Here is a 20193-nt window from a genome sequence, read left to right on the forward strand (position 1 = left end):
GGACTGTGGTATCCTCTATATCACATGGAACCAAGTTTGTTTGTCATGTCTCCCACATAGAATGAATGGTGGAATGACCTTGTGAGGAAGACAAAATGCACACTGATGTTCAGCTTTCCCAATATAATCCTAATACATATATGAAGCATCGAAAGAAGGAGGGAACGATATAGATTTTGATTATTCCATTTCCAAAGGCAAAGAATGGGCAGAAAGACAGAGCGTTATAAAGGTGGGAACATACCACCAAAGCATCTGATGAGTACACACAAAGGCAACACACAGTAAGAAATGATCATATTTTGAAACATTCACACAAATTATAGAAAATAGCAAGATGTCACAAACACCACAATTGAACAAAACATGACTCACTAATGAGCAAGCTTAAAATACAGGATCAAGATGATTGCAACAACTAGAGATCCTATTACGGAGCCGACGATCCATTTGTTCCTGCTCATCCTTCTTGACATGGCAGTCAAAATCTTCTTACTCTTGCCAATGTTATCATCAACCCCATGAAGCTGAAAACAGGAAAGGAATGCGAATGAAATTGTTGATTCATATCCATACATGCACATTTGTGGATAAAACTATGCTCATCAACACCACTCAATGCAAGTGAACATCCACAACCTCAAGTCAATGCCTATTAAAGTCACATTAAATGAAAATGCCAACCTCACAAATATCTATCAGCCTCACAGTCCAGTCACTTGTCGAAAAAATAATTTCTATTTCTTAATCCTCCCTTCCCCCTCCCCCCTCCCCTCCCCTTCCTGGGTTATGCCCAGTATTCCATGTCACTCTCGTTTGGGTAGGGCAGTGAGCAACCTCTGAGGTTATTTCTGTGGGTTAGCAAAACTCATCATTAATCGGAAGTGCCTTGCCCTCAATAAAATCACTGTGATTCCACTTCTGAGAAGGCAGTCCACAATTCATGTCAATTCTTACCATCTACTCTAGAGCTAAAACTCACAATGCAAATAAGATATGGAAAATTACAACATCAACAACAACATAGCCTTATCCCTACTAAATGGGATCACCTATAAATTTCAAAAAGATTACTCAAAATTGAGTTTGAACTGAATCAATTACCCACCCAATCTTTATCTCAACAGATTAACTCGCAACAAACATTGGTATTGCAAAAATACCTAAAACAGTGCCCACTCCCTCACCATGAATGATTTTTTACATTTTTAATCCCCACTTCTCTTTCTCTCTCTAATGCAGAACGAATAGCTGGTTCTGCTGGTGGCGAGCTTACCTTGCTTATATCTCAAGCAATATCCAAGATCTGCTATAGAAAATCAGGCAGCAGAAAATCTTCTGCAGTACCCGCAGCATTCGACAGAGGAGGAGAGGAAGCAAGGCATCACAGGAAGAGAAATATGAAGGAGAAAGAAGGGGCTGAACAAGGAAGTAGCAGATCGCTACCCAAGAAGAAATTACAGATCGATCGAAGAGAAGATTAGCAGTATCGATCTGTAATGAAGAGAAAATAGGATGAAAGGAAACCGTGTGGGGGGAGGGGGAGAAAGAGGAGAGAAAAGAGGTCGCAAGGGGAGAGAATCAATCTCAACTTCAAAATTTCCCAAATCTGTTCCATTATCAAAACCGTGGAGGGATGGGTTGGTTAATTGTTATTTATAAAAATAGAGATAAAACCTCCTAAATTGACTACACTAATGACTCTCAATCTTCCTAAACTAACTTAAACAATTAAAAGGACTCTTCTAGATTAAACTAACTTGACTACTTAATAGCACATGAAACCCACACAATCCTATCCATGTACTTAATCCCGTGTACCCCCACAATTCCAACTTCTGGCTTATAAAGAGGCTCATTCTAATAATAAATAATAAATAATAAAAATCACCAAAAAACCCAACCAAGGGCCAAAATAAAGTATTCCAAGGCCTAATTGGACACCCTTAACTGCATCTCTCTCTCTCTCTGAAGTGATTCTACTGCCTCCATCAGCAGCGGTGGCAGTAACGGGGATTTTTCATATCTTATATCTGTTCCCCTTCTCTGTTCCACTTTTAACCATAACAGTAATACAGTTGCCTTTGATTTTGTAAAACTTGGAAATTGGAGATCTTAAATCTTAATTGCACCATGAGTTGGGTTCTTCATATCTTATATCTGTTCTCTATATTGAATATGCTGAAGTTGCTCTACGGTTGTGACATTACATTCCAGTATCTTTCTCGGCTTAGCAGGATTATGATTGCTGTCAATGCTGTGATACATATAGATTTCTTTCAGTAAGAGGTTTCGAATCAGTGTCCTGGAGATTGAAGAGAGGGGGAGCCGAGGTTGGAGAAGAGTGATGCAGGGAGAGCAGAGAGAGAGGGTCAGGGACCGGGGGGCAAAGCAGGTGTGTGTGTGTGTGTGTGTGTGAGAGAGAGAGAGAGAGAGAGAGAAATTCCTTTCAAGCACCATCATCATCTTGGTGGTGGCTTTGATGGTTGTGCTCATGGCGGTGGTGTGGTAATTGTCGCGTGGTGGTTCTCCAATCTCTTCTTCCTGTGCCGGGGTGACTCAAAATCATGTGCCGACCATTCCATGCTCGATGCCTCTCATTGTCAGCCCATTGGGTGCCTCCACAATCGACGCCTCTCATTGTCAGCTTATTGGGTGCCTCCACAATGGATGCCGTTCAAGTTCTTGCAGATGCAGTCTTAGTGATCAGTAAGGGAAAGGACCGCCAGATCTGTAATGGCCGCCACCTCTATTGCTGCTCCCATAGCTTTCTTCCAACAACACTTCTCGGTAAACGCACCACAGAGACAGCATTCCCATCGAGGTTCTCTGTCCTTTGATCTCTGGTGATGCTTTCTCGTCAACAATGGCCAGTGATGGGGTGGAGGTGATGATTAAACAGAAGAGGTAGAGTAAGCCAGGGGTAAAACTGCTAAAAAAAAGGAGAAGATGTAGAGGGACGAGGGGCACTGTTTTGGGTAATTTTGTAATACCCATTGGGTGGGTAATTTAAATTAAAAAAAAAAACTGAAACCTACTTTTGAGTAATCTTGTAATTTTACCAATAAGATATCTGTGTTACAAGGATTCATTCCTGAAAGAAGCCAGAATCCTAACTTCTAAGTCAGACATATTACTGACTTGCATAATACATATCTGCTCTAGTATAGACTGGAAAACGGAAAATGTCTGTTACCATGAACAACTAGCATATCATGGACTAATGTCATCTCAAATGCACTTTAGTAAATACACAAAGCTACTTGATGCCACTTGTAAGTTGTAGTATTTACTAAACGCCCCTTTCCCTTCCAAAGCACTCTATCCTATTCCTTCCCCGACCCAAAGTCAAGCACATCTGACCTAGTCACTCATCAAACCACGACTCACAACTTTTGACATGCTGCAAATGTCAAGGCATTAAACATTTAACCACAGACCCAATCTTCAGAGTCAATTATTTCAAATTTGATGAGATATGGGATGTTATCTCACAACAAGGGCCAACTTAAAAACTAGTCTAGGGAACATTACAGTTGGTCTTTCCCATTTGAAGTTCTCCAACAGCCCAGCAAAATAAATATCCATTGCCTGTAATTACTGGGAAGAAATATGCACACTGCTAACTATGACGTGCATGTTTTTTTTCTTCCCACAAGACTTCAATTGAATATACTATATACCGAATGCGATTGGCTTTGCTGGTTGGGTCTAACAAAGAAATCTAGACGACACCTCATCTTCCATATAGCAACTCAGTCAGCAGCCCAAAAAATGGTCCATGTTGTTGGCCAGACCATGCTCTCTTTGTACGCAAAATTAAGCCTAAAACCTAAAAGTTCGGTAGGAATCACCCAAAAAAAAGCGCGCTGTCACATTGCAAAATGAAGCCCTATTTCACAAGGGTCAAGCCAAGGGGTCTCAATCCAATGGACAGTATAGATCAGTGGCAAACCATATTAAGGATTCTTTGGCTGATGTCCCAGGAGAAACCCCAAGCAGAATAGTTCAAATCGACAATGCTTCCTTTCTTACTGGATGAAAGACATTGACCTTAAATAAGTTGGTTGTGTCCATTGAAGATAGAAGGAAATAACTAAACACCAAGAGGGTAGCTCAGTTGGCAAAGATCAACACCTCACAATTATGAGGTCATGGGTTCAACTCTTCTTGGGGCCTACCTATCAAAAAAAGAAATAACTAAAGCATCAAAACCACAAAAGCCTGCCCCCCATCAACCCCTACAAAAAAACAGAAGGCAGCCGGTGAAACATAGAAGAAAGCAGAAAAGCGGAAAGAATGCACAAAAGAACAGTGCTAAGGAACCATAAATAGAGTCAAACATCAGGAAAGTACATACCGTGTTATGGGCATGCAGGAGAGACTGGCGTTGTTGATGCAAATCCTGAAGGATTGAGACACCAAGTTCTTCAGTCTCCAGCATGGTTCTTCTACTCTCCTTAATGCGTTCACTGGACTGATTTATTCTTTCAGTTGACATCAACAATCTGCTTCTCTGGTCAGCAGATGCCTGTAAAATCCATCCATCCATTGGTGATGTTAGTCTACCAATTAAATAGAGGGTAAATATCCCCAAAACTTAACAGTGAAATGGTTCAATGTATGAGGTAGATATGCAATACATCAAGCCCAATAAACCATTTTACTTTCATCAGCCTTGCAGATCAGAGATATGTGCAGAAAAAACAATTTTATTGCAATGAAGAGCCTAAAATTACTAGTACTACCGTTTGCTAAAGAAAAGCAGAATTTGGTCCCAAGAACAAACAGAAAGAAAGTAAACTAGACAGTACCGTCTTCAAACTTCTCTGTCCAATATCTTTTTGCCATTCATCACTCTAATTTTGACTTGAAGTCCGCATTGAACAATTTGTGAGGACCAAATCAAATCATGAGATTTGAGCATGGTAGTGCTCAAGCCAGGTATTAAGCTATGCTAAATTCTAAGAATTCCTCCTTCCCTTCCTTCTTAATCCCTTTTAGTCATTTTCCATTCCAAAATACTTTTGCCCAAGGAATGGAAACAGTCTCACTCGTAAGCAACTATCAGCTATTTGGCAACAAGAAATTAATGCATCCACTTCCAACTTTTATGTCTGGAATTTAGACATGAAGTTCTTGTTGAACAATTAGTGAGAACGAATTGGATATGATCATATGAACTATGAACATAGCAGTATTCAATCCAGGTATTAATGGTGTATTTGGTATCATTCGTTGGACTGATTCTTAAGGATTCTGATCATTTAAAGTGCCTATGACTACAATTGTGGTTGGCAGGAAATATATTTCTTGGAGTGATTCTTTTACCTGTTGCTCTTTCGAACTTCGAAGTAGTTTCATTTTTTAAAGCAAAAAAAATAAAAAACTTGCTCCCTTCTTAAACCTCCAAATCTCTCAGTTCTATATTCTTCCAAAAGAAATGGAATCTGTATTGCTTATAGACAAGTACAAAATTAATACCTATATATATCCTTTTGTTGAAAAGAAGAACAACCAGTACCTACAGGATGCAGAGAAACTGCTTGGGGGATGAGTTTCGGAACGCTATCAGCAGTGAAATGTAGAGTACACAAGTCATAGTTGTCAAGGGCTCGCCTGGGCATCGTCTATGCCTCAAGTCTCCTTCAGAAAGGGCAGGCTTGCACTTGCCTAGTTCCCCCCCCAACATGGTCCTTGACCTAGGCGAGCAGGGCCTTGAGCTTTACTATTACTATTTTTTAAACTCATGTATGGTTAAAGTCTTTTGCGCGGGCATATTATTGCAGCTTATCATATATTTAAGGGGGTCAAAATTGAGAAGCCAGTAAAAGGGGTTCAAATTGAAAAAAAAAATTATTATTTATTGCTCGTTGTGAAGAATGTTGAACGATCACTGATTGAATGGTGAATGATTCGTGTCTCCTCTTTAATTTATACTTAATATCAGTATTAAGTAATATTAACATAACTTGGTCAAGATATTAGCAAACAATAATACTAACATAACCTGAAACGTCCTAAATGAAACCCTGTTATATGCATGCCAAACCAATAAGGCCTCGCCTAGGCACCAAGGCTCCTGTCCGGCACAATGGCTCGCTTTTCCACCTGGACAACTAAAATCAGTCTTCACATATTTTAATCTTAGGATCTACCAAGCACACTATTTTATACAATTAATGAAGTATCCAGGAAGTCTGAATAATAAAAATGAACAGAAAGCATGTTGTATTGGTTCAAACATACCATCAGTGTATCAGCCATCCCTGACTCTAACAATTCATCTCGTGCAGCCTGATTAGCATTAGTGGATGTAATTCTCTTAACTTCATTTTTCAGATTGTTCAGATCAGACTTATACTCCCTTAACTTTGCCAGGAGCATAGCCTTCACACTTGGCTGCAAACTTCTTGCCTCAAGGTCCATTTTCCTAATCTGAAGAAATTCAAATAACAACACAATTTTAGAAAACAGAAAATGGAAGGAAAAATACAGTTAAGAATATAATTTGAACAGTACCAAAGCTTCAGCATCCTCTAATCCAGCTTTTATTTCAGAAACTTTTTGCTTCTTCTGCTCTGCAGCATCAAAGAGATGAAATATAACGATCAATGACCCAAAAAAAAAAAAAAACAAAAGGCAGTACAATATAAGTGCAACTTGTGCTGACAACTATGTACAAAGTTTGATGTCACTATGTCGAAAGACAACAAAGGGTTCCACGTCAGCTTATTTCTTATTAGAAAAATGAAAAAAAAAAAAAAAAAGTTTCTCATTACTATCCTTTATTCTATTTATAGAAAATTGTATATAACTGTTTTGTCCAATCTCCTATGGATATAAGGTACAAAACCTCTCCCATTTCTTATATCTTATATGGCTGATTTGTAATATAAGTATGCAGGTAAGATTAATTTTTGGCCCCTACTTGTGACCCTGTCCATAACTAGCCCCACAACTCTGAAAACAGGAGATATATTCAGCCAAAGGAGCTTGCAAATCAAAGGATGAAGAACAAAGAGTTCAGGTGACTGAATTGGGCAAATCAGCATGGTCTCTCCATGTTATAAAGTACTTAGTATAAACTAGCCACATTACAAAGTATAAACCTGGAAACCCTAAATTCACAGTTAACATGCAAATCCAAAGTCAAAGGAGGGCATGACACTATATATGGAGTTATAAAATCCATGGTCCATGGTTCATATTTAGCCCTTTCCCAACAACCTGCTTTCATGTATCAATAATATCTGAAGAACCAAGAACCATATTCAAAATAGGACCACCTGACAAACAAACAAAAAATCTGAGTACAACACAAGCTGAACTATTGTGTGTCCTTTACATCTGAGGTATTGTAACAATACATGTTTAGGTCCAGTTAGTACCCCCAATTAAGTTTTAGTCTATCAAAGTCAATAATCAATCCATACCGACTAATTCTTAGTCATAATGACTGATCCCAAAAACAACCACCAACCCAAGTCCCTATTTGTTACCAGACCAAATTATCTAAGAGACCAATATATTAAGTGAATTTGCTAACTGGGCCATACAGGCACATTGATAAAAACCAAGATTCTTTGATTTAGTAAATTGTACCATATTGATATTCGTCCATAATATATGGAAAGGAAATAATTACTCTCTTCAAAAAGGTCCTTAAAAACTAATCCTATCAAAATTCGGAAAAATCATACTTGTTTCCATATCAGCTCCTTCTAAATGCCACCAGTTTGTTGCTATAGTTTTGTCAAATCAACATACATTAAACATGAGGCTTGACCTAGACAAAAGATTGGGACCCAAAAAGGAAGGGGAGAATGTAGAAAGAAAAAAAAAACGAAATCAAGTTTCTTGCCTTTATCCCAAAAATAATTTATCAAGTTTCTTGCCTGATAATACATGATCATAGGACAGAAAAGAACATAAACATGAAACAATAACAATTAACAATATTAATAATCTTTGGACTCAGCAATCCGATCACTTACAAATTCAACATTCTTTTAGTATCCTCATATGTTATAGTAACAGAAAATAAAACAAAAGAAAAATCAACTGAAACATCTAATGCTATAGATCGTCCCTTTTCAGTGAACAGGTAGCAAAAATTAAATAACATACGGGAAAAAAAAAAATTCATCATTCATATCGTATGTTAGCCTTTTGAGCACGAATAAAGCAAACATGAGCATCAAATGTTAAAGCTTTTGAAAAGTAGAAAAAGAATAACTGTAACCAATACAAACACAAAAAAGAAGAAGCTGAATTTATGTACATCAAACAAATTAAATAAAATATATAAGTTGCAGTATTGCAGATGAACAACGAGGCACACTTCTCACCTCCCTCGAGAATACCAGCCGAGGTGCACTTTCTGGATAGATTTGCCGAAAGCTCGCAGTATTGGCGCTCGTATCCTTCAAATACCTCACTCATCGTGCCAAAGCTCTTATTGACCCTTGGAGGTCTTTAATTCCACGGTGCTCTAAACATAAGGAACAAAATAATCATGTTAAAATTCGCAGGTTTTGGTCAATTGAATTGGACTTCGTTTGACATTGATTCCCTTTCCCCTTGAGAAGATTAAGATCCTACAAATTCATTATTCGATTGCTTCGATCAATTAAATCGCGGAAACCCTAATACACGCGCCGTTACATAAGGGAAAGCCGGTACGTCCCTCCGTAATCGACATATAAAATCGAAGGGTCACTGAATGGTACAGAGATGAGAGATCGATGGATCGATTTTACAAAAAGTTCTGTTAATGATCGAGAGAGATATATAAAATTTTTGGAGAATAAGCTATTTAACAAAAAGAAAAGCTGCAATCGAAGAAATACCTGAAGGAAATCTGAAGATCGGAAAAATACTAAAAAAATTGCCCGGAAGATACTCCAGATTCCGACCAACGACCACCTCGTGCTTCGTGGCGTAGGTTGTGCTCCTCCAACGATCTCAAGATAATAGCAGACGAGGCCGACTGTTTTTAAATATTACGAATATCCCTGAACAAGGACAAAATTACAATAATTACCCACTCGGCCACTCGCTCTCGAAGGTAAAGGTCATACTAGCACTAAACGCCTACGTGCCCCTCGTCGTTCTTCATTTCTCCTCTCCGTTTCTCTGATTGATCTTCTTTTGTCCATGATCTTGATTTACTCCAGAGCGAAAAGCATCTTTCTAGAAAGGAAGAAAGGAAATGTCTCGAGCTAACCCGGTTCGACCGTCCATTCCGCCCCGTTCGATTTTTAAAACCATGCCAGCAAGGCGAGGCTGAGGCTAGCAGCTAGCAGCTATCTTCGTGTGTCAATCAGTATCGTTTTTCGGGAAACTATTATTCCCGCCACCCGTTCGACAAAATTCCTCAACGGAGATGCTTTTGCAGTTGAAATCAAAATTGTACAGTCCTCTACTCCTGGTCATCCGCGGACCACCATGCCAGCATCTCGAATTCTCGTTCTACTCCACGATTCCATCTGCTTCTCCTCTTTCACCCGATTTGCAAGAGATATGCCACATTGTGTCGAGCGGTATCGGTGGTCTAGATGAGTTAGAATCAAGTCTTGATCGGCCCACGATTTCAATCACTCCGACCCTTGTAGCTCAGGTTATAGATACCTGCAAAGATGAAGCGCCCAGCAGAAGGCTACTCAGATTCTTCACTTGGTCTCGCAAAAACTTAAACTGCAAATTGGTGGACGAGGCGTTCAATCATGCAATCCGGGTATTTGCTGAAAAGAAAGACGTCACTGCCATGGATATATTAATTTCAGATCTAAGAAAGGAGCAACGGGAGATGGAGGCCGAAACTTTTAGTCTTGTCGCCGAGACGTTGGTGAAACTGGGGAGAGAAGATGAAGCTGTAGGGCTCTTTAAGAACTTGGAGAAGTTCAAGTGCACGAGAGATGGATTTACTGTTAATAGCATTGTTCATGCCCTTTGCGCCAGAGGGCATGCTAGGAAAGCTGAAGGGGTTGTTTGGCACCATAAGAGTAAGATATCTGGTGTAGAGCCTTGCATTTACAAGAGTCTTATTCATGGATGGTGTGTCCATGGAAACGTTAGGGAAGCACGCAGGATTCTCGGTGAAATGAAGTCTTTTGGGGTTACGCCGGACTTGTTCTGCTATAACACTCTCCTCAGGTGCCTTTGCAAGAGGAACCTCAAATTCAATCCATCGGCACTTGTTCCTGAAGCTACCAATTTGATGATCGAGATGAGATCTAATGGGGTGCTGCCTAATGTAATTAGCTTCAACATCTTGCTCTCTTGTTTGGGTAGGACAAGAAGAGTGAAGGAAGCGTGTCGAGTCCTCTACTCCATGAAGAAATCAGGTTGTCATCCCGATTGGGTCAGCTACTATCTTGTTGTGAGAGTTCTGTATTTGACAGGGAGATTTGGAAAGGGGAATCAGATCGTGGATGAGATGATCGAAAAAGGGTTAATCACAGAACCAAGGTTTTACTATGATTTGATTGGGGTTCTCTGTGGAGTTGAGAGGGTGAACCATGCTCTTGATCTTCTTGAGCGGATGAAGAAAAGCTTTGTTGGAGATTGTGGGCCAGTATATGATCTCCTGATAACCAAACTTTGTAGGGGAGGAGAGTTTGAAAGGGGCTTGCAGCTCTGGGACGAAGCAGTGAATATGGGCATCATCCTTCAGTGCTCAAGTGACGTGTTGGATCCATCTATCACCGAGGTGTTTAAGAAGACAAAGAGAAGAGAGGTAGGAAACCTGAATGACATGAAGAAACTGCCAACAGAGACAAAGATAAAGCAAAAAATGGGGAAGAAAAAAGACAATACTAGTAGGAATAAGGATAAGAAGAAGAATAACACTTCTGTCAATTGATTCATACTTCATGTCCCCTACATTTTGAGTTCTTGTACAGCATACTAGTTGATCAGTCCCAGTATACTATTAGAACCCTTGGGCTTCAGGCCATTTATAAACAATGGAAGATTTCTGTGCCTCATTCTGTTCTATTGCTTGGATTAGAGCGTCAGACAGATCTGTTCATTCTGAACAATCATTTGATTCTTTTTTCTTCACAACGAAAAATAATTACCGAAGAAAAGAGCTTCTTTACCTGGGCCCAGAGAGAAGCACCTTGAAATGATCCATGAGCCACCAAAGCTCTTGTTGCTATAAAGACATCATCCTATTTCTGATAGTAGTGACTTGCAGAATTGCAATCGAGACTTTCATAGGTCATTAGCAATGGAAAAGTAAGTGGTCAGATTTTCCAACTTTCTGTGACAGAACACAGTTCTTGTTAGAAATTATCTGCCATAATTGCTGCCTTTCACTATTGAGCAGCACCTTGTACGACCTGTCCATGTAATGAAGGAAAATCAGGGAGTGTATATGGAAACCAGAAGACATGAGTCCTAGCAACGTTAGAATTTCTGCTATTGATTATGTTGATCTTGGAGGAAGTCCCATTCGTCTTGCAAGCCCAAATCACACATTCATTTTGCCAGCCAGAAGACAACTTCATGTGGTGAGTTTCAGGCCAGATTCTTGAAGAGAAGAGGATACCTTAGGGAAACATCATTTTTGTTCTTGTTGGACTTTGCTGGCTATCGTGATTCCATTTGGCTGCCTATCCAGGCAAGTTAACCATGTAAAATTGCTTAGGGTATGTTTGGATTGTGGGATTTAGATTAAGGCCAATGGATTTCAACTGACTAGGGTGCAAATCCTCTACTTGGATACAAAATGAAGGACCGAATTTAATTTTGCTGAGATTTGATCATATTATTTTAACCATGGATGTTTAAAATACCAGTCCCCTACCCTGTTATTTCAAGTCTCACTTTTCAGGGCACTTGAGATTTTGGCCGTCGACTCCCAACTCTCGACTTCAAAACCATCGCCTCCTAACAGACCAAGGAGATTGGCCATTGAATCAGAAGAAGCAAAGCTTTCACAATTAATCACCAAGGGGGATCTTGAGTCCAAGATACCGGTTGCCAGAGATATCAGGTAGTTCACCAAAACTGTCAAGAGACACTCTAACATCACTATTGTAAGCTTCATCCAGCCTCTTGTCTCCATGCTCATTTCTTCCGATTTCAATGCCAGCTGCTTTACTTGCGATTCTCAATCTTGTTGCTAGAATGAGCGGTTAGTCAGGCTCTAGTTAATTTCTTTAATCCTTAATCTCCACTTACTGAAACCCTAGATCATAGTTATCCTTTTCATTACCCAAAATATGTACATTTCAAGCGATAATATTTGGGGTTTTCTTCCCCCTTGTTGAACCAGCAAAACCTAGATCATATGGTTTGTTTTGCTTTATTAGGGCTCTTCCCCCTTGTTGCATCATATCCTTCTGTTATTTCTTTCTTAATTAAGTCAGCATTCACTAAGCCAATATTTTTAAAATGAATTTTCTTCTTTCGTTATAATAATTATGTAAAGTATGACATTAGTTAAAGTTATGAAGATTAAAGAGCAATGGATATTTCTTATTGATTTTTTTAAGAGCAAATTGTATGACATATTTGCTTGTTTTCTCTTACCATTCTGGTTGTTTGCTCTGCTACACATAGGTGGGCTTTGAAACTTGTGTTCTTAAATGTGTTTTTTGAGTGGTAGTTTGAAACTTTGAATCCAACCATTGGTTGCATTTTCACACTCGCATCTTAAGGGAAGGTCCTGCATTTGGACTCTGGAATCTCTGCTCTGCCTGAATTTTTGCTCTAAAGGCACTGATAAAAACACAAGTATTGTATAAAAGGGCAGCAATGCTTCTGGTGTTCAATGTGTTTATTAAAGTTGATAATGAATTGTCACATTAATCTATAGGTTTTCAACATCCCCCCCCCCCCCCTGGTTCTTGAGGCTCATTGGAGTTCTAATGGGATTGTCTCATTGGAATTAACCTTTTGGCAAATGGTTCTTTGCACAGTTCACATCATAAGGCATTCCTATGTGGTCTACCTAATTGTGCCACATGGAAGAGTGATGCGAGCAAAGGACCTCAGGTCCTACTTACCCACAAAATTTAACACCCTTCCAACATTGCATGTGGCACAGATTTTGAGGCTATATAGGGATGCCTTCTTAAGTGGGCTGTTCAGGAGACCATTCCTCTTAAGTGGACTGTCACTCAATTCGGGCCCTTACAGAACTTGTATATGTTACAGGGTGCTTAACTTAGTGTATCTTCCTCCTATCATCATTTGTTTATGAAGTACAATATAAATGGCTGTCTGGACCATCAGAAGGTTGCTGGAACATGTGGACTATCTAAATTCTAGCTGCACTTCATTCAGAATATGAGTCAAACATTTTCTCTTCCATGAGTTATGGCTACCTAACTGGAATGTTGTACAAAAATTTTGCCATTATATGTTCAATAAATAGTTGATGCAAGGTTCGTGTATCCTTCTGTAACCGTTTCACTGTTCAATGAATATCTTCCATTGCTTTCTAGGTCTTCATCTTTATTTGACTGATTCAATAGCAACTGCAGGTTTGTAGCATCATTTCTTGTCACGTGAAACTTAATCTCTTTTGTTCAAGCTTGGTAAGTCCTGCACTAAAATTTGGGACTTTCCTGAGATCTTGGTCATCAAATAGGACTTTCAGTGCAAATTCTGTATGATGGTTTCATGCATAAGAATCACCTGAGAACAAGTCAAAAACATCAGAAAGTGCCAAACCATAAGTATATGAACTTAGAAATTTTCCAGTTATTTTTATATGCTCAAAATATTGTTGAATGATATGCATACTCTGTCAATCATCATTATGCTTTGGATTCTAGCACTTGAGAATGGAGAAGCAATTGTCTGTTTGTTATCCATTGGGAGTGTGACTTTTCATTTCTTTTTTTCCGCTACATGCTAGAGATCCAACAATGTTCACTGTTGCCGTTTGGATGCCTTAAGGTTTTGGAATTTCACGGAGCTGATGCTTCACTTCAGCTGCGAGGGGACTTCTAGAGTTGAGACATACTTTGGAGAAGATCATTTGTTGCAATAATGATGTAAGTTTCTCATCTTGTTAATCTCTCTCTTTACCTATATTCTCTTGAAAATATTTCTTTGGTTGATGCTTTTCGATATGCTAGCCATTATTTTTTTTCTTAGACATTACATGGGAATACTCTCTTTTCTCATCCGATTCAGAAAAAAGTACTAGACCAGATTACATTTACAGTAGTCTCGGGGTTGGTTCTAGGAATTTGACAAAACACACCCACTCCTTGGGGGTAATTGGATACCTTATATTCGCTGAAATGGTTACATAATTTCTGAAACAAAGGAATACTATTTTAACAAACTCAACACTCCAAATACCACTGCTGAATCAGAAAACTAAACCCCTTTCTTGAAAGGTTTATACACATTGCACCTATTAAATGACCATGAAGTCACATTCTCACTTGCATCCACATCAGTATAATGGGCTAAGTTCCTCAAATACTAGCACAGCAGAAACTTGGACCAATTAGGCCTTTCCATAATTTTATATGCAAAGTTAACCTATCAAACTTTGCATATTTTGACAAGAGTACAGTGTGGGAGATTGACTGCACCAAATTAAGAACAGCTGTAGTACCCCAATAACAATATAAACAACTATAAATCCTATTTTAGGGGATAGATATGTTTGGCATATTCTGTTTTTACTGTTACCTTAATATGTGGCATGGGTATTAATTGTTAAAGCATGGTGTTCAACAAGACAACTTGTAGAATCATGGCATGGAGACTACCATCTAAAATGTCTTAAATACATAAACAATCTAAATGTCTGCTTAAATCAACCAATCCTTATCCTAATTACTTGGGGTTGGCAACAGATAATTTAGTAGTATAGCTTGAAAGAAACTAAAACAATAGTAGGAAATTCAAACTGCTGGCACCTCACAAAGTGTATCACTTCTGATAATAGATTATCTAGGTGTCTAAATAATACTTAGCTTTATTGGGCTTGTGAGCAACAGTTCAAGCAAACACGTCAGACACTGGAGAGAGATGGGCCTGCAATGGCGCTAGTGATTAGCTCAAACATGTAATTCGAGATTGGAAAAAAAGTATGAATAATTTATAGTTCAGGGGGAAAACTAACTATGTAGCAGCCTTACCGCCGTTTCATGGAGAGGTTGTTTCCAGAGAATCGAACCTGATTACATTTTTATAGTTCAGGGGTAAAACTAACTATGCAAGTCTTGAAGGAATGGGGTTCCAATTGAAGCAAATTTTTTGGCCAGTTGGCAAATGTTAGATGGGACTCAAATTTAGTAAAAAATTGTCATTTAACAATAATACTTTTTCTTTTATCAATTTGTTTATCCACATCATTTTAGTGATTTATAATAGATTTTTTATTAGCACTATGTGCAATAGAACTGGAGGAAAAAATAAATAGGGAGAAAGAACGCCACTCGGTTGTGCATCTGGGCGTGTACCTTGTACCACTGTTCATATTTGTCTCATGGCCAATCCAGTCATTTCCCAACTATCTAGTTGCTAGGTGAATAGTCCATGTGGCCAAATAAGCCGTTGTACCTTAGTTTGTTGCATCTTTCCCAAGTCTGGATTTTCAACCAATTCCATACTTGAAGGTGACTTATAAAATTTACACAGAGAGGAGAGAAAATAAATTGCTTTGGCTGGTCTGGTGGGTCTGTATTGTATTACCATGAAATGTTGGCTGGTAGGCATGTGGCAAATCAATTCAGCCCAAATTTTATGTAAAAGCAAGTCCCACAGTACTCCAACTATGAACTACCTATCAATTTTTGTTACCCCCCCTCCCAAAAAAAAAAGAAGAAAACTTTCAATTTTAAATTCAATTATAATTGCCCATTTGGGTGGATAAAAACATGAAGAGAAGATGCCAAATGGTTGGTAAATGATTTTGAACGTCAGATATTCTAATTCTCGATATGGATAAAAATAAGATACATTTTCATAGAGACCTTCATCAGTGTGGGTGACAAAAGAAAGCCATGTATAGATGACGGAAAAAGTTCCCACTGCAATAGTTCGAAATTGGGACGTGAGCACGAAGGGAATCAACCATTTTGTAGTCAGAACCACCATTACTACTGCATAACTTCACATTTTTTCAGGGCAAATGACTTTAGCATCGCTTGTAAGACAATTGCTGAAGAAAGGGCGCATGATGATGATGTGTAGTTTCACATAACAATGTCTTGAGGGTTTCGTGAATAGTTGAGTACATGGACTTGCCTTTGCATCTTCAAAGATTGATTTAGAGGAGCCAAGTTTAAAACCAGCACTGGTGAATTGTTTTAGGCTTCTAATCCCTTATAGCAGATGACCACATGAACAAAAGCAATACTAAGATGCTGACCATGATGACGATATGTTCTATTTGTGAGACACACATTAACAACCACAGTAACCATAGTAAAAAATTATTATACCATACAATAATATGATGGTAATCTTTTTTTTTAATCTTTTTTATGCTATATAGGATGGTATTAGAAAGACAATATCCCTAATTTTTTTTTTCTTCAAATATACAGCAATAAATGGATGGGGAAAAAAAACTTAAGTAGAGAATTAAAAAAAAGGTGCAAATTGCAAAGTTGCCTTGAAAGTATAGGAAGTGACAATTTTGTCCTATCAGACGTCATGGCATTAGAACAACTCGTGCCTCATAAGGTCATACTAATAAATTTCCTGATATTTTGTCTTTGTTACTACTAATAAGCAGTAGATTTCCTAAAAGTTAGAAACATTAAATGAAACTTATACGTAATATGAGTTCACGCATCCTTCCTTGATCCACTCGTGTTTTACGCGTTAACCTAACTCTGTTTTTCCCCATTATTAATCTTACAAGAAATTGTACAGAAAAAACTGAAACATCGCTAAGAATCCGGAGACATCCGAGAGGTGCCAACTAATCTCGGAATCCAACAATCTCCATCTCCCAATTCTTTATCATGGAACACATAACATCACTGTAATAAATAATTCCTTTTTGTTTAATTTAATTTAATAAAAACTGGCTATGGGAATCTTGGCTTGGCATCGTCGGTGTTCACTGTTCACTTGGACCGGTGTCTTGTTCTTCCCTGTCTCTCAGCCACCTTCACTTCCCTCTTCTCTCTTCTTTCTGTTTTCTTCTATCAGTCTTCCACTACTATGGAACCATCAAACCGTCGCTGTTAGGGTTTTTCTCTGCCCCTCGGACCTCTGACATCTCTACTTTTTATTACAGATTTGATTTGATTGGAAGAGAGAGAGAGTTAGAGGAAGAAGGATAAATTGATAGAAAGAGATGGGTCAAGAGAGCCACACTGCTCAGAAAAGAAGTGGAGGAGCTGGTGGTTCGCTTCCCACCACCACCACCAGACTAAGCGGCCGTTCATCTTCGGGCTTCTCTCGTGGCCGTCAGATCCAAAAGACCTTCAACAACCTCAAGATCACCATTCTTTGTGGTTTCGTCACCATTCTTGTCCTTCGTGGCACAATCGGCGTCGGCAACCTCGCCGGAATAGCCGACGTTGAGGCCGAGAACCAGAACCTCATCGAGGAAACCAATCGAATTCTTGCTGAGATCCGTTCCGACAGCGATCCTATCGACCCTTCTGAACCTGCGGAGCCTGAATTCAACCCAAACGTTACCTACACTCTTGGCCCTAAGATCTCCGATTGGGACCTGCAGCGCAAGATCTGGCTCCAACGCAATCCCCAGTTCCCCAATTACGTCAATGGCAAAGCGCGAATCTTGCTTGTTACTGGATCTCCTCCTAACCCTTGTGACAACTCAATTGGTGATCATTACCTTCTCAAGTCTATCAAGAACAAGATCGATTACTGCCGAATTCATGGAATTGAGATCATTTACAATTTGGCCCATCTCGATAAGGAGCTCGCTGGTTACTGGGCTAAGCTTCCCTTGATTCGACGCCTCATGCTGTCTCATCCGGAGGTGGAGTGGATTTGGTGGATGGATAGCGATGCCTTGTTCACGGATATGGTTTTTCAGCTTCCTCTCTCCAAATACGATCAGTATAATATGGTGGTCCATGGTTACCCGGATTTGATGTTCGAGCAGAAATCATGGATTGCGTTGAACACCGGAAGCTTTCTCTTCCGGAATTGCCAGTGGTCTTTGGATTTGCTTGACGCTTGGGCTCCTATGGGTCCTAAAGGCCCCGTTAGGGACGAAGCGGGGAAGATCTTGACTGCTAACTTGAAAGGGCGGCCAGCATTTGAGGCCGACGATCAATCGGCGTTGATTTACCTTTTGATCTCCCAGAAGCATTGGATGGAGAAGGTTTTCCTCGAGAATTCTTACTACTTACATGGCTACTGGGCTGGTCTAGTGGACAGATATGAGGAGATGATGGAGAAGTACCATCCAGGATTGGGTGATGAGAGATGGCCATTTGTGACCCATTTCGTTGGTTGCAAGCCCTGCGGGAGCTATGGGGATTATCCGGTGGAGAGGTGCTTGAAAAGCATGGAGAGAGCCTTTAATTTTGCAGATAATCAGGTTCTCAAATTATATGGTTTTAGGCACCGGGGCTTGTTGAGCCCCAAGATCAAGAGGATCAGGAACGAGACGGCTACTCCTTTGGAGATTGTAGATCAATTCGATATTCGACGGCATCCTGTTCATCAAGGCTCCGATCCAAACAGCATTTGAGTATCAGTCTTCCCTGTTTCATAAATTGTAAGTTAAATGTATCCTCAGTTAATGCAGGTCTCAAACTTGACAACATTTGAAAGTTTGTGGATTTTGTTTGTTTTTGTTTCTACGCATAGTTGCATAGGACCTATGCAAAGAAGAAAAGTAGATTCTTTTATTATTATTCTTTTCTATTCATGATTTTCTCTCAGACATTTCAAGAATTAATACTTTTATGATTCATTTACATCTATTTCTTCTTTTGGATAGTCTTAATATTGTGGGTGTATTTCTCTCTGCTTCCCCTTTTCCTTATCTTGGATTCATTCACTGTAGAGTCCAACAACTCTTTGAACAAAAGAAAGGATGAGCTAAAAATGGGCAAATCTACCAATCCCATTCTAGGGAGTCTAGCACCAGTGTTTCTGATTTGAAGTTTCTGCACATGAACCCTCAGACTGGTTTTGCCAAAAATGCTAGTTTGCTTTGAAGACATTTACCATATCTTGTGTTCGTCATTTATTGTATGCGGGGAGAGATGATTGTTTATTACTAGACAACAGAACCCAGGATTTGTATAACTTCTCTGCATGAAATGAGCATAAAGTACAACAGACATCTATCAACTTTCACACAATTGAGGGCCACTAATGTCTGTATACATGTAGAATATTGGAAGTTTACCTAAAAAACAATGTTAAAGAAGTTTGTATGATGTCTATGTTCTTTATTTCATCGAATGATAATCAAGCAGAGGCTCAATTGACAATTCAATGATTTCAACTGTGCAGTCATGCCTCAATGTTTCATCTTCATTGTTCATAGAATGTTACACCAGAGCTGGGTTACAGTCTCTTCTTCAGCTACTTGCTCAACTCTATAACCAAGGAAGACTAGTTCTTGGATGCTCTAGTTGGTTTGAGCTTTGATTCTGAGGAGCTGTCAGATATGATTGTTCTTGCGAATCTATGTGCTGATTTTCACATTTAGTGTGCCCATTTTTTTGGGTTGGTTACACAATGGTTTCTTCATTCTAGATTTTCATTTCATGGGCCAGCCCTTGTAAAGTAATCCCCTGTACTTTGATTCAATTAATAAAGAGCAGGACCAGGTGTTTATTTTTGTAGTTTTATAATTTCGGTGGTAAAATGGTGAGAAAGGAAGGGGGTGAGGCATGACTTTCTTTAAATTCTTGTCAGTCCAGAAATAGGCAAAGCTACCTCTAACTGTTACCCGGAAGATGAAGCCCAAACTTGGTGCCAAATTTTCTAGTAGCTATTAAACTCATTTTATTGTGGGAAAGAAGCTCTATGATTGCTACAACTGGAGAACCAATACCTTATCCAAGACACTGCAACTCACAAGTAGTGGAAGTCAAGTCCTTGTTTCATTGTTTGACCAAGAACTTAGGCTCTTTTAATTTTTTTATATTTTATTTTTGGGATACAGCTAGTTATGAATTATCAGGGAGGAGAAAGGAAGACCAGTTGCAATAATAAAAAGGGTTTGAACCGGAAAATTAAGTAACAGATAGTTGTGAATTA

The 20193-nt window shown here is 39.1% G+C and overlaps 3 protein-coding genes across 5 annotated transcripts; 2 read left to right on the plus strand and 1 right to left on the minus strand.

Annotated features, from left to right (window-relative positions):
* Window positions 1-210: 210 nt before the first annotated feature.
* On the minus strand, window positions 211-8615 carry LOC122654137 (vesicle transport v-SNARE 13). Of its 2 annotated transcripts, none has more exons than XM_043848113.1 (5): window positions 8352-8540; window positions 6523-6581; window positions 6250-6438; window positions 4361-4531; window positions 211-527 (listed from the first exon to the last, which is right to left on the minus strand). In XM_043848113.1, exons 1-5 carry the CDS (start codon window positions 8443-8445, stop codon window positions 375-377), a joined length of 666 nt encoding a protein of 221 aa, XP_043704048.1. In that variant the 5' UTR covers window positions 8446-8540; the 3' UTR covers window positions 211-374. The 2 variants fall into 2 exon arrangements, with proteins under 2 accessions (XP_043704048.1, XP_043704049.1); XM_043848114.1 differs by lacking the exon at window positions 211-527 and adding an exon at window positions 4170-4200 and having other exon boundaries at window positions 4293-4531; window positions 8352-8615.
* Window positions 8616-9341: 726 nt separating this feature from the next.
* LOC122654134 (pentatricopeptide repeat-containing protein At5g61370, mitochondrial) lies at window positions 9342-11175 on the plus strand. The gene has a single exon (XM_043848109.1). It carries the CDS (start codon window positions 9389-9391, stop codon window positions 10865-10867), a length of 1479 nt encoding a protein of 492 aa, XP_043704044.1. The 5' UTR covers window positions 9342-9388; the 3' UTR covers window positions 10868-11175.
* A 6075-nt stretch (window positions 11176-17250) lies between these two features.
* On the plus strand, window positions 17251-18900 carry LOC122654135 (probable xyloglucan 6-xylosyltransferase 5). Of its 2 annotated transcripts, none has more exons than XR_006331877.1 (2): window positions 17251-18717; window positions 18753-18900. XR_006331877.1 is itself a non-coding variant. In XM_043848110.1 (2 exons), exon 1 carries the CDS (start codon window positions 17294-17296, stop codon window positions 18665-18667), a length of 1374 nt encoding a protein of 457 aa, XP_043704045.1. In that variant the 5' UTR covers window positions 17251-17293; the 3' UTR covers window positions 18668-18712; window positions 18748-18900. The 2 variants fall into 2 exon arrangements, 1 of the variants encoding a protein (XP_043704045.1); XM_043848110.1 differs by having other exon boundaries at window positions 17251-18712; window positions 18748-18900.
* Window positions 18901-20193: the final 1293 nt, after the last annotated feature.

The sequence above is a fragment of the Telopea speciosissima genome, chromosome 3, assembly GCF_018873765.1.
Source record: "Telopea speciosissima isolate NSW1024214 ecotype Mountain lineage chromosome 3, Tspe_v1, whole genome shotgun sequence".
NCBI classification, from domain to species: domain Eukaryota; kingdom Viridiplantae; phylum Streptophyta; class Magnoliopsida; order Proteales; family Proteaceae; genus Telopea; species Telopea speciosissima.